Source organism: Puma concolor, chromosome C1 (genome assembly GCF_028749965.1).
Source record: "Puma concolor isolate L17-30 chromosome C1, mPumCon1.1.hap2, whole genome shotgun sequence".
Lineage (NCBI taxonomy): Eukaryota > Metazoa > Chordata > Mammalia > Carnivora > Felidae > Puma > Puma concolor.
Genome location: NC_141674.1, coordinates 99,621,389 through 99,636,217, shown reverse-complemented (window position 1 = coordinate 99,636,217; position 14,829 = coordinate 99,621,389). Strand labels below are relative to the sequence as shown.

Below are 14,829 nucleotides of genomic sequence, written 5' to 3'. Positions count from 1 at the left end.
AAGCCGCTTGCATCGTGTTAGTAACTGCCCCTCCTTATTATAATCTGCCGATCTTAATTGAAGGGCAAAGAAATGAAAAAATATGGGGCACGTGAACTCTGGAGATGAAGCAAAACACATGTTCAAAACAGAGCCGTCAATCGGGCAAAGCAAACTAGTTATATTTTCCTTCTTAAATATGCTATTTTCTGCTTTGTGCCTCCCACTTGCTTTACATGGAAAGCACTTCACCTGGTTCAGCAGCGTCTCTGAACCTTTTCCATCCTCTGGGATGCGACTCAGGTACCACTTCCCACCGCCCCCCCCACCTCACCTTCCTTTCGAACCCACCGGAAGCCCTCTCCTGCTTCTGTTCACCCCCAAAAGCTCCATCTAGACCTTTCTTAGTAAGAGACAGATCATTTTCTTCACGCCATCCCATTTATGTACTTGCTCATCTTATTTTTCCTACCAGAACATTCTGTCCCTGAGGGCAGGATCTCTGTGTGATCCACTCCTGGGCTTCCACACCAAACAACTCAGGGCCTGGACACATGAAGCCCACACTCAGCAAGCGAATGAATGAATAAATGACTGGGATAGAATGCTAATAACAGCAGCAAATGCTTCTCTAAATTCTAATTATGCGCCAAGCCCTATTCTAGGTGCTTGTTGAAAATACGTTAATACATCATATTTTTATCTGGACTATTCTAAGATAAGCAATGTTCTAGGTAAGAGAGGAAATGCTCAAAGGATCCTCTACTCTGAAGTGTGCTTTTTCGTGGACACTCCCATTCTCAGCAGAAGCTACGATGTGTGGAAAGCAGTTCAGAAACTACATGCACCCCAGTGTTTACTGCAGCATTCATTTACAATAGCCAAACTATGGAGGCGGCCCCAGTGTCCAGATGAATGGATAAAGACACTGTATGTTAACTATCCTGGAATTACAATTAAACAATTAAAATTTTCTAAAAAGAAAACAGTTCAGAAACAAAGAGGTGGTGCTCATACACACGCTAATTCACAGAGGGGAGCAGTGAAACCCAGTTAATCAGTATGATCTGTGTTAATCAGTATTATTCCCAGCAACCTGAAGCCCGATGAACGCTTTCACCTTCTCATCTCCTCTGCCCTCCTCCCACCCCTCGCAGCGTTTCCAGTGTGCACGCCATGCGTGCACACACACGTGTACACCCAGGGACCTCAACTGCACACACAGAGCCATGGCGTTATGTCACCAGACGGGTCAGACACGTGCAGCCCAGAACTCCTGCTTCTCTCCGCCAGAGTCCAAAGAGTCTCTCAATCCTGTCTGTATTACCCTATAACTGCCATGCCCATGGATTCTTGTCGAATGATCACACCCATCAGCGGCTGGGTCTTAAAGCCACAATCAGAAACCACCATCCACGCTCCTTCCAAGTGGGGTCAACAACACCGCAGAGAGGCCATTACCTTCTCCAACGCCCCCTCCAGGGAAGGAAAACAAGTGTCACAGATGGCTGCACTTTTTCTTCCCCTTTCAGTGTCATTATAATTAGGTGACTACAATGCACCAGGGGACTGAAATTTCTGAAGTTGCAAAAAGTGAAGGTTTTAAAAGTGATTTTATATCGACAGCATTATAAGCTTTTATACCACTCCGGAAACCAGACCGTCCCCCATAAATGATCTCATCACAATATCTTGTGCTGTGAAGTCATGGGAAGTATGATGTTTAGGTCTTCAAGTAGGTAAAATGGGCAATTAAGTGACTCGTTCAAGATCACGTATAACACTAATAGCAAAACCAGGATGAGAACGAGATCACCTCATGGGAAAAACGGAAGATGACTTTGTTGTTGTCATTACCGTTAGTCTTTTCTGCACTTCGTACTCCGTTACTGACTGACTCAACCAAAGCATTACGTGGGCAAGCATATCATGACAGCACGCCCAGATGCCCAGTGCCCAGCACAAACTGGGTCTTCAATCAATGTCGGGTGACTTACAGATACCACCTATTTTTTTAAAATTGAAAATATTTAATATCATGCCCTGAATAACTGGTGTCTCGAAGTCCTGTTTCTTTCAACTCTAATTCATCCACATAATGCCACCAGATCGGTCTCCCTGAGACACTCCTCATGACATTCTTCCGGCCAAAACATATCAATGGATCAGTGATAAATGTCTTAACGTTCCAGATCCCCACTGTATGGGCCAGCTGCTACCTAATCCACATTCACGCTTTCTGTACTGGCGTGCTCAGCTCCCCATTGCATGACTTCTCATGGTGTGGTGTGAAAAGAGGAAGGAATCTGTATACCTGAGTTGGAAACTCAGCTCTAGGAACCTTTCAGCAAATCAAAACCTCTCCAAACTTCAGGTTTTCTTTTCAGCGAGACTGGACACTGGTAGTAACCATCTTAATCTAATTCATTCATATCTAACTTATTCTGAGGGTCAAATGGGATGTTTCCTTTAGCCAGCAGTAAACTCTACAGCCCCATACAAATGGCATCTATCAGTGCCTCCCAGACTTTAAAGTGCAGGGTCTGGTCCTGTAGCCTGGGAAAGACCTGAGTTCCACATTTCTAGCAAGCTCTCCTGAGCTCAATGCTGCTAGTCTGGGCCACACTCTGTGTAGTAAGCCTAAAAGTTGTTCCGTCTTCTACACTTTTCCCCCCCAATTTTACTGTTTTCCATCTGAAATGACCTTCCCACTTCTCTCTAAACCCAAGCTCCCAAGTTCAGCACAAGCTCAGCCCTTCTCAAGTCTTCAACAAACCACTCCAGACCACGCTGATGGCTCCTTTGTTAATCTCCAAAGCAGTCAATAGCTGCACTACTTACTGGGGAAATATTATTTTGTATCTAACAGTGCAGATATAGTGAAATTCTAATTTGTTAATGATCTGTCTTCTCCTGAACGAAAGAAATGCTAACTTCGATTTCTATATGTTTCCAAGTAAACCCAACATACCACTCTATAACTAACAGCCTAGGATACATTTTAACTAATTCCTTGCAAAATGGTGTAGAAAAAGAAAAGAAAAATATGATGATCAAGATAAAAAACCAGTAATTTCAGGACCTAATCTTTGTTCCAACCACTAATTAAGACTTTGGATAAATTAAGTATTTGGGTAAACAGTGATTTAACCTGCATCTGTTTCCCTAGCTTTCTCCCAAATGAAATGGAAATACCCCCACCTGACTACCTTCCTTCTGTGACTTCAGTTTAAAAAATTCTTAAAACTTCTTAAATTTTAGAATTTAAAATTTAAAATTTAGAATTCTTAAAAATTCTAAAAACTTCTTAAAAAATTTTAGTGAGCTCCACCACTTTGCAACACATTATATTATGGGCCTCAGATGATAACAAGGATGGCTAAAAAATAATCACTTCCTTCTAGGCAAATACATTCAAGTGAGGACAACAAACGTACCGAAAGCTACAAACACAAGGCAGATTTTCACAAATGCAGTATTAGCCACGGCGGAAATGAGGTGATGAGAGCACAGAGAAAGTAGATGGGAAATCTAACTGGGGAATAAGGAAAAAGTTGCAAATATGACACCAGAAACTAGGTAGAGAAAACCTAGTAGGGGTTTAATCAAAGCCAAATTCAGAGGAAGGAACTTTTGGGGCAAAAAAATAGGCCAATCAGAGTCGAGAAGGTAAACCACATATTTTTAGTGTTCTTTGAAGAAATATTACAGGATAGCTCAGCTTTTCCCAAACTTCGGTCACCTGTGTGCTCCCTGCAAGAATTTTATGTGCCGTTTTTTGTTTTCTATTTACTTAATAGTCTTCTTTTTTTTTTTTCTTTTAGAGAGACAGAGAGAGGGAGAGAGAGAGAGAGAGAGAGAGAGAGAGAGAGAGAGAATCCCAAGCAGGCTCCACACTCAGCACGGAGCCTGACACGGGGTTCGATTCCCCAACCCTGGAATCATGACCTGAGCCAAAATCAAGAGTCAGATGCTGAACGGACTGAGTCACCCAGGCGCCCCTAACGGTCTTCTTTTAAATTGATTCAAGATGTTTCTTTAAGCTTTTATTTCAATTCCAGTTAACATACAGTGCAATATTAATTTCGGGTGTACAATATAGTGAGTCAAGACTTCCTTCCAACAGCCAGTGCTCACCACAGCAAGTGCGCTCCTTAGTCCCCACCGTATATTTCACCCACCCCCCTCCCCTCCCCTCCGGTAACCGTCAGTGTGTTCTCTAGGGTTAAGAGTTTGTTTTATGGTTTGCCTCTCGCTCTTTTCTTTCCCCTTTGCTTGTTTTGTTTCTTAAATTTCACATGAGTGAAATTACATGGTATTTGTCTTTCTCTGACTTAATTTCACTTAGCATTGTGCTCTCTAGCTCCAACCACATCATCACAGATGACAAGATCTCATTCTTTTTTGTGGCTGAATATTGCATTGTATATATATGCCACATCTTTATCCATTCATCCGTTGATGGACACTTGGGCTGTTCCCACAATAATGCTGCTGTAAACATCGGGGTGCATGTATCCCTTCGAATTAGTATTTTTGTATTCTTTGAGTAAATACCTAGTAGTACGATTGCTGGATCATAGGCTAGTTCTATTTTTAACTTCTTGAGGAACCTCCACACTGTTTTCCACAGTGGCTGCACCAGTCTGCATTCCCATCAACAGTGCAAGAGGGTTCCCTTTTCTTCACATCCTTGCCAACACCTGTTGTTTCTTATGTTGCTGATTTTAGTCATTCTGACAGGTGTAAGGTGATATCTCATGTAGTTTCCATTTGTATTTCCCTGATGATGAGTGATGCTGAGCATCTTTTCATATGTGTGTTGACCATCTGCATAGTCTTCTTTGGAAAAATGTCTATTCATGTCTTCTGCCCATTTTTTAATTGGATTATTCATTTTGGGGGTGTTGAACTTTTATAAGTTCTTTATATATTTTGGATACTAACCCTTTATCAGATATGTCCTTTGAAAATTCAGTTCAAAATTTTTAACTTAAGTGAATTTGCAAAGAAATAAAATTTTGTATCAATAGAGATATGACCAGACAGATGGAACTATCAAAATAAACACCATGTCATAATGCCAAGTGTTGGCTAGTGTGTTTTTACTTAAGACGGGCCACAAGAGATATTTTCAAGCAGGATTTGGGGAGAGAGGGTGAAAGCAAAGGAGCGGCCATCTTGTTTTTTTATGCTCAGAAGGCTGGGAAAGGTGTTTTTTGCCTTTCTTTGCCACTTCTTTGCTGGCTCGCTCTGCTGGTAGAGCACAACAGCTGGGCCTGCCACGGATCCACGTTCCCCTGGACCCTCCCTCAGCATCTCTGACTCCTGGGCCAAGTATGTGTTTTCCAAGATGAAAGGCAGTTGCTTCATCAAGGTTGGAGGCAGTGAGAACAGCACAGATTCCCGTCAATTCGGATGGCTTCCAGACCATACTTTCCCTTCCAGACTGCCTTCCCTGCAGACTTCAAGCTCCAACATCAGACACAAAGACAACAGCCTTACAGGGACGGCTTAACCAACTCTCGCAATTGTGCGTGGTCAAATCTCTGTGACAAAATACTCACTGACTATGTGTATAATCATACACATATGAATACATACCACACACACACACACACACACACACACACACACACACACACACACACGTGTCCCCATCCCAGGAGTTCTGCTTTCTGCCTCTCGGGTTGAACTACAACTCACACCACCTTCAGCAAATATGGCACAATATTAGCACTTCTCAAATCTAGAAGTAGGCACAGGTATGTTTGTGACATTAGTCTCTGTGTTTCATGTGAAATGTTTCTTTGAAAATAAAATGACCACTACCATAAAAAAAGAATAATGTTATTAAATTTCAACTAGGTAAAGTTTTCTGCCCAAGTCTGAAGTCTGAGCCTTCTTTAATTCTTACTTCTAGTTCATTTCCTTTGCTAAAACAGAAATAGTTGCAAAAGTTTTGAGAAGCGCTAGCACCAAATGAGATTTTCTTCTTAGATGAAAGAAAGATCAGGGCGCCTGGGTGGCTCAGTCGGTTGAGGGTCCAACTATGGCTCAGGTCATGATCTCGCAGTCCGTGGGTTCGAGCCCTGCGTCGGGCTCTGTGCTGACGGCTCGGAGCCTGGAGTCTGCTTCGGATTCTGTGTCTCCCTCTCTCTCTCTGCCTCTCCCCTGCTCACGCTCTGTCTCTCTCCCTCTCAAAAATAAACATTTAAAAATTCTAATTAAAGAAAGATTAAGGAAGAACTGAAAAGGGAATAACTCTCTCACTTTATAAGCTAATGCTATTCAATATAATTTGCACAGACCACTTAGATCTACCATGCAGGGCACCCTTTGGGACATGAGAGAATGCCGAAAGATGGAAGATTAGAAACGACTGAGAGAGTAACAAAGAATCAAGAACAAAGGTGAGAGGATGTCCCTGGAAGGAAGGTTGAGCTGTCTTCCTCTTGGACACTCTGAAGAGATGTAATGACAGGTAAGGGAAAACGTTAATTTCGAAGCAAAAGAAAGGAGATGTTTAGGAAGTTTGTACTTCTATTCCATCCATAAAGTGGGACCAAAGAACATCTGGAGAGAGTGTGAGCAATGGAGTCAGGAGAAATTTGAGCTTAGGAAGAGTGGTCAACAGCCAACCGGGAGAAGTGCAGACCAGAGCCGGACAATGGCCCAAAGCATGGGTTTCAGAACTCCGAAAGAGAGGAACCAACCAGCCTATGTTGGCAACGAGAGATAATGGAATAAGCAAGTTCTGGTGCAGCCACACATTGCTACACTGCTACAGCCATTATAAAATATGTGGTTGTTCATTTATGACTGCAGCAAGGCGTGCACGATATTGCTGACAGACAAAAATTGAGGTTAAGATACAAATTTATGCAAAAAAGGCAAATGTACATGTTCGTATAACTAAAAGTCTGGAAGACAATCCACCAACATGTGAGTGTGTTTCATGTCTGGTCCAAGTTCTGGTGATTCTTTCCCTTTTCTCTTTTCTATGTTTTCTCTTTTTGCTACAATCCCCATATACTCCTTGTTGAGCCTCATACAACTCCCCTAAATGCAGATGCTAATTTCTGCCTGAACGGTTGGTTAAGGGAGTCAGAGATGAGCTTCCTGAGTTGTGCGTATCTTGGGGTTGGCCAGCTCTCCCTTATAAGGCAGGCTTTGACCGTGGTGAATGGCCAAGCTCGTGTTCCGAAAACCTCAAGGTGACATTGACACAACGCCAACTAACTGCTGGGCATTGGGCAACTTGAAGAAATCCTGAACTTGCAAAACAAATGAATTACACTTTCGTGATCCAGCCACTTCCCAGAGTACACAAACGACTGAGGGGTCCCCTACTGAAGCTCTCTCAGCCATCTCAGAGCAGAGGGTCACAGCATTCAACACGGCATTCAGAGAGTCTAGCGTTCTCTCTGCCACACATTGTCTATCTTCACATTTTTAATGACGTGTGTGTGTGTGTGCGCGCACGCACGCTGTCTTATTAAGGTAATACCTTCTCTGTCAGGGCACATGCTGAGTAGCTGTGCTGTGTGTGGCCCCAGCAGGCATGCTGCTAGAGATGTGGGTGCTGTGGGGGTGTTGAGCCAGTTGCTTTCTAAGGCACATCCCAATTCTTCAGATGCCCGAGTCTCAAAGGGGCTCCCTAAACCTCCCAGAAGCTCCCTGTATTTCCATAACCTCCCCAGATGGAAATCTGGTCTGGCTGATTTGCAACTTCACCTGCTTTACACCAGGGGGCAGTGTCTGTCTACAGACAACAGCTTTCCTGAGGACATACTAGGGGGCAAGCGTAGCTATGGTCTCTTTAGGAAGCGCCCTACTTACCTAAAGTGATGGAATATTCCACCAGCAAAGGTTCCCCGGATTATCACCCAAACTCGCGGCCACCGTCTGAGGGCAGACACAACTAAATCTGAGGGTAAGGGCGGCGTAAAACTTGCCCAAACTAACAGAGAACCTGGTAGATGTTCACGTGTTCTGGAGTCATGATAGAGTGGCTCTCATGCCGGGTGTTGTCATCACGGCTGAACCCCTGGTGGTGGTGAGACTCTCCAGAGGCACAAGGGCTGGTCTCAATGACCAACACAGTGAGGTCTTCCCTAATGTCTGCCCTACGAACTTCATTACTTGCTTAAGGTTGAGGGGTCGGAACCACCTCAGCGATACCTCATCAAAAGAAGTCTTTCCGCGAATCTCCTGGGGAGATTAGGACCGGGAGGCAAATGCAAGCACGTAGGAGACATTCCCTGTGACAGTGTTCTACACAAAGTTCAAGAGCGCACCCTGAACAAAACTCTCTCTACCTCATTCTCTTAAGTGTGAAATTCATAGACCACAGTTGACAGCGCTAACTGGTTAAAGGGACGGCAGGAGAAGGGTGGACGGTTACTCTCATGAAGTGAACTGTAGCCTTTGCTTCTCAGTATGCCCATCTTTTCTATGCCACACTCTTTTTTTTTTTTTTTTAATTTAACACAGAGAAGCAAAACAAAATAAAGTTCAGGAACCCACCATCCCAATTAACAAGCTACACTGTATTATATTTGCTTCAGATTTTTAAAATACGGTATTATGAATACAGAGCAAATCTCTTCTGTACCCCCCTCACCCCCACCCCTCCTGCCTTCCCTGGAGGTAACCAGTCTGATGGATTGGGTGTGGAGCCTTCTACCCCATATGTTTATACTGCTACATTGTCCGTATACACTGATAAACCAAATACGGTACAGTTTCCTATATTTTGATAATTTTTTCAGATTTTATTTTATTTTTTTTTTTTTAAATTTTTTTTTTTCAACGTTTATTTATTTTTGGGACAGAGAGAGACAGAGCATGAATGGGGGAGGGGCAGAGAGAGAGGGAGACACAGAATCGGAAACAGGCTCCAGGCTCTGAGCCATCAGCCCAGAGCCCGACGCGGGGCTCGAACTCACGGACCGCAAGATCGTGACCTGGCTGAAGTCGGACGCTTAACCGACTGCGCCACCCAGGCGCCCCTTCAGATTTTATTTTAGAGAGAGAGAGAGAGAGAGAGAGAGAGAGAGAGCGTGCATGCAAGTAGGGGAAAGGGGCAGAGGGAGAGAGACCGAGAATCTGAGGCAGGCTCTGTACTAAGCGGAGGGCTCGATCCCACGACCCTGGGTCCATGACCTGAGCCAAAATCAAGAGTGGGGCGCTCAACCCACTGACTGAGTCACCCAGGAGGCCCGATATTTTTACAATTTTTAGTAAGACTTTTGTGTCATATTGTATATATCGCACTTGTTATTTTTTTCATGTAACACCGTGTTTTAGAAATTCATTCCTGTAGTTGTTTATCGATCTGGTTCATTCGTGCCAACCTGTTATAGCCCATCAAATTTATGCCACATTTTGATTACCTGGTCCCTTTTTGGGAGTCACTAAGGTGGTTACTAATTTTTATTATTACAAACCGTGCGGCAGTAAACACCTGAGCCATATCTTCATGCATGTGTTCAAGAAATGTTGGAGGACGTACACCTAGGAATCTAAAGCTGGGTTTCAATTTTACTAGACCGTGCCAAATTATTCTCTGAACGGCACAGTTCCCGCTCCTCTTTTTCAGCACACCTGTACTGTTAGACTATTTAATGTCTGCTCATCGATTCAGTGTGAAATGATATTTCATAGTCATTTTAATACGCCCGCCCCAGGTGACCACTGAAGGTAAACATCTTTTCCTGTGTTGACTATCACAGTTTCCTCTTCTGCACAATACCTGGTCAGTGATTCTGCTTTCTAAAACACCATGAAAGGATGTTTATTGCGTGAATGATCTGAAGGCACTGGTAACCCCAGGGTTGATAAATAAGATTGGGGTTATTAAGAGTTTACATTAAAATAATGTGTTCCAGAACACCGGAAGACTGTACCTCAAGCTGAGGTCCACGATGACATCACACTTTTGCTGGCGAAACTAATGCCTGTTACAGGTTACATGTTCCCGTTGGCTCATGGATGTTTTAAATCCTGTGCAAATTATACTACAATCTGTGACGCATGATCCCCGGGAAAATGAAGGAGCTGGAGTCGCCGGCTTAGAACACAAAGAAGTGGGTTCCATTTTCACTTTGCGTCTAAAGGGCTCAAAAAACAAAGAACTGCATTCCAACCTTCTTCCTCCAGACAGCCTGGCAAACAAACACACACGTAGGCAAACACAAATGACGATGACGGCATCCGCTCTGAATCACTACCAGAAAATAGAAACAGAAATAAAGCACACAGAATTATTCACATTTAAATACCACAGATAGCTCTTGTCCAAGGGAGGGCACCTATATTTGGACAGTAGGAGTTTTTCTAACTACAAAATTGTGAACATTGCCGCGCGTTCACGAGACAACAATTTTTACCTGTGGCAATCCCTTTTCCTCTAGCTTTCTGCTTATCTACTTTCAAACCGCCTCTCACTCTTGTCAGGGGCATTTTCATCAGCATGAGAAGGGAGATCTACAAAATCTGCATCAATCCTTTATGTACCTGAAAGGTGACCACTATAGAGATTCTAAAGGTTGTGTTTGCAAAGCGTGTGGCCAGAAGTCACCTTGCTAAATAAAGGCAAGCGGATATTGAGGTAACTTGCGATGCGCTACCTGATGGTATCCACAATCCACAAAAACCGTTAACCTAAAGACCTTCCGAGTTGGCTTTGTGATGTGCTTTTGTCCTTTTAGTTTGAACTTGGATGTTTGAACTAAGGGGGGTTAAAACCATTAATAATAATAATAATAATAATAATAATAATAATAAAACCCCGATAGAATAAAATGCAAAGATCTGAATTTGCCATCTCTGTCCCTTCAAGTTCTGTGTTTCTCGACTGGGGTTGGTCATTGCCACACTGCAGATGCAGAAAAGGCTCTTGTTTCAGCAGTGGCTCCCTGTCTGGCTGTCCCTCTCTCTGGGAGTCCCGCCTACTGTGTACAGGGCTCTCTTTCTGCTAGCGCTGCTGTGCAGGTGGGTCTGCATGTTCCTTGGGCAACAGTAGACCAGGGCTTTGGTTTTTTTGAGGGTTTTTGTTATTGTTGTTTTTGGTTTTGTTTTTAAGATTTTTTATTTATTTTTTTAATTTTTTTTGTTTTTTTTTCAATATATGAAGTTTATTGTCAAATTGGTTTCCATACAACACCCAGTGCTCTTTAAGATTTTTTAAAGTAATCTCTATACCCAACATGGGCTCAAACTCCCAACACCAAGATCAAAAGTCATACACTCCACTGACTAAGACAGCCTGGCACCCCAGGGCTCTGTTTTCTTTTCTTTTCTTTTTTTTTTCTTTTGAGTTTATTTTTGAGAGAAGGAGCAGGGAGAGAGACAGAGAGAATCTCAAGCAGGCTCTGCACTGTTGGTGTGGAGCCTGACGTGGGGCTCGAACCCACGAACTGTGAGATCCTGACCTGAGCCTGGGCCAAAATCAAGAGTCAGACCCTTAACTGACTGAGTCACCCAGGTGCCCAGGGCTTTGATTTTTGAAGCAAACATCAACTTCCCATTTAAGCCAACTCTGAAAAGGGCTTCCTACTTTCTTCCTCTGCTGGAAGAAGCAACTTTCACAAGATGATGAAAGCATCATATTTTAATTGTGTAATGGGGCTCCTAGTATTCCCACTCCACAGGCCATCCCAAACCAAAACCATCTCCAACAAGTGACTTGGTAGAGAAGTCTTTGGTGATGTCCACTTTCATATCCAAGATAGCTTTGGGTGACCCCAAGACCACCTTTATCATGTATATCAATGGGGCAGTTGAATACTCATGAATATGTACCACTATGAAGGATTCACTTCTGCCTGGACTGAGGCATTGTTGGGACAGACACAGCTACAGGGTGCCTCCCAGTCCACACCTACAAAATAAACAGTCACTCACTCCCAATACTCATAAGACCTGGTTCTTCAATGGCAAATACTGACCACATGTCAGGCAGGGATCAGTGAACAATCATGGTCACAGGCTTAGAGCTCTTTGGAACTAAACGCAAACCAACTGGGCCAACCATAAAGAAAAGTAAATGAGAAAAACAATAGGTCTCAAACCCAGAACCGTGGCCCTTTTTTTTTTAAGTTTTTATTTATTTATTTATTTAGAGAGAGAGAGAGAGCATGCAAGCAGGAGAGGCGCAGAGAGAGAGAAGATAGAGAGAGAGAGCATGCAAGCAGGAGAGGGGCAGAGAGAGAGAAGACAGAGAGAGAAAGAGAGAGAGAGAGAATCCCAAGCAGATTCCTCCAGATCAGCCCAGAGCCTGACAAAGGGCTCGAACCCACGAACCATGAGATCATGACCTGAGCCAAAATCAAGAGTGGGACACTTAACTGACTGAGCCACCTAGGGGCCCCAGAACAGTGGCCTTTTTAGTGCTGCACTCCCTCAAGACAAACTTATTCTAAATAGGCAGACACCTAGCTAGGCCTGTAACAAGATAATGACAGCAGATGGAGTATAGGCATGGGGGGACGGGATTGTTCAGAAAAGGAATTATATTCCTGGAATTCCTGGTTAGAAGAGGAAAGAATTTTCTCAAAGAAAAAGTATTATAAATGAACATCAGGCATCATGGGTCCAATGAAATACTCTCTGTATTAAATACTGTTTTGTGATTTAGGAAGTACTTTTTCCCCCACAGGAAAATTACAGTTAAAGCTGAAACACCGAACTTAAAGAACTCCAGAATCCTGAATATTTGTGAACTGAAAACTTGCTTTGCTAAAAAAAGGACTGACATCATCTATCAGTCCATCGTTTGAACAGCTCTTCTGGCTGGAGATAAAAACAACTGAACTTGCAAACATTTTATTTTATTTTATTTTTTAATTTTTTTTTAACGTTTATTTATTTTTTTGGGACAGAGAGAGACAGAGCATGAACAGGGGAGGGGCAGAGAGAGAGGGAGACACAGAATCAGAAACAGGTTCCAGGCTCTGAGCCATCCGCCCAGAGCCCGACGCGGGGCTCGAACTCACGGACCGCGAGATCGTGACCTGGCTGAAGTCGGACGCTTAACCGACTGCGCCACCCAGGCGCCCCTGAACTTGCAAACATTTTAATGGAAAACAGAATCAGTAAGGCAACTCTTACCCTCCCCCACCCCCTACCTTCCTGTTGAGCAGTTGCCTTATGCCAGTTTCAAGCAACTGGTGGTTACACTCACGACTTCCCTGTACTTTCCTCGGGATAATCATCGCACACTAACTGTACTTATTGAACTGTCTGCCTGCCTCACCCACCCCCCACTAGAATGGGGGTCTTCTGGGGGGAAAGGGGCTTTGATTTGCCCACCACGGTAGCCCCTGCTAAGCAAATAGGAGGCATCATTAAATATGTGCTGAACGAAGGAGTAGTAAAATGAGGGCTCACAGTAGATACTAATCAAGAATTTGTGAATGAAACGCCTTTAGAATATTGGGAGAGGTAACTGATGTCATTAAATGGGCCATTTAGGCTGGCAAAGGACGAGTAACTCTTGCCTGGCAAAGTGTATCTATAGCGACCTTGAGCATACCAAACCCACATTTTTGGGCTGGGGCGGGCAAGCAGTGTGGGAGAATTTTGTACAGTGAAGAAATGATTCTACTTTATAACTGAATCTTATACATATTGGAGATGACATTCTTCAATTTATAGTAGTCTCAGCCCGAGGCTGGCCTCTGGGCAGAATGACCCAGCAGAACCAGAACGGGGGAGAAATAAACCCCAGGCACGGAAAGCACCTGGAACAGAAAGCCCCCTGGAATCCAGGAAAAGATGGTAAGTGGACACCCAGAACTGAAGGAGGCCGCTCTAGGTCGGACCTTCGTCAGTGTCAGCGGCGACCGGGGCTCACTGTGTGCTCTAGATTCCAAGGTGACAGAGCCGCAGGTGAGTAACAATTCCGTCACGCGTTCACGATGTTGTCCCAGGTAACTGCAGAACCCGGCATCCGCTACGATTAACCAGCTCATCAGCGGATAAAGTACCACCCCCCCCCCCACCCGACTCCCTCTCCCACTCGAGGTGGCAGGTGGGTGGGCCTGGCGGAACAGCCCCAGGGGGCAGGCTCTGAGGCTGGGGCGGGCACCAAAGACCAGGCCTGACAGCGACCTGGTGCTGGGGCCCAGGCCGGCCCTCGCGCGGGACGGGGGCAGGGAGCTCGTGTCCCCCCCCCCCCTCCCCCCGGGGTTTGCAGAGCCTGGGCGACCGGCCGGGCCCCTCGGGGGATCCGCGGGAGGCGGGGCAGCGGGGCGCTGGGGGTGGAGGGGGACTCACCTGCAGCAGCACGGCCAGCAGGAAGCACAAGTACATCTGGTAGATGCCCATCTCCCCCACCGCCTGAAACGCCTCCTCCACCTCCATGGCGGCCCCGGCCCGGCGGCCCCGGCTCGGCCCGGTGGCGCGGAGCGGGAGCGGGAGCGGGGGCCGGGGAGGGGAGAGAAGGGGTGGGGCGGGGGCGGGGGCAGAGCCAGAGCCGGCGCGGGGGCGGCGCGCGTGCGCGGGCGGGGCGGGGCCGGGAGGGGGCGGACGCTGGGCGCGGGGCTCGGGGCGCGGGGCTGTGCGTCGGGGATCTGGGTCGGAGAGGGGCTGGCGTGCGCGCAGCTCGCGCGCGAGGGAAGAGGAAGTGGGCGCGGGCTGAGACATCCGCGGCGATGGAGAAACACGGAAACGGCTGCCAGTCGGATCCCCGGCCCTGCTTGGGGCGGGGGCGCGATTACCGGGCGACCTGGTGGCGGCTCGGCATTGTTTGTCCTTTTGTATAAATCGGGGGACTGGGGGCGTGCCAGAGCCTTCGGAGAAGAGGGCTGGCCGGCCTTTCTTTCTGGTCCAACGTTGCGCTAG

General features: G+C 45.6%; 1 protein-coding gene across 3 annotated transcripts in view; it reads right to left on the bottom strand.

Annotated features, from left to right (window-relative positions):
* SLC22A15 (solute carrier family 22 member 15) overlaps positions 1 to 14,426 on the bottom strand; it is an 82,787-nt gene extending 68,361 nt beyond the window's left edge. For all 3 annotated transcript variants that reach the window (XR_015255019.1, XM_086717914.1, XM_086717915.1), the window contains exon 1: positions 14,263 to 14,426. Coding sequence is in view for 2 of the 3 variants with exons in the window: in XM_086717914.1 (XP_086574040.1) it covers positions 14,263 to 14,349 (87 nt within the window). In the remaining variant the exon portion in view is untranslated. The remainder of the gene's footprint in view (positions 1 to 14,262) is intronic.
* Between the last annotated feature and the right edge of the window lie 403 nt (positions 14,427 to 14,829).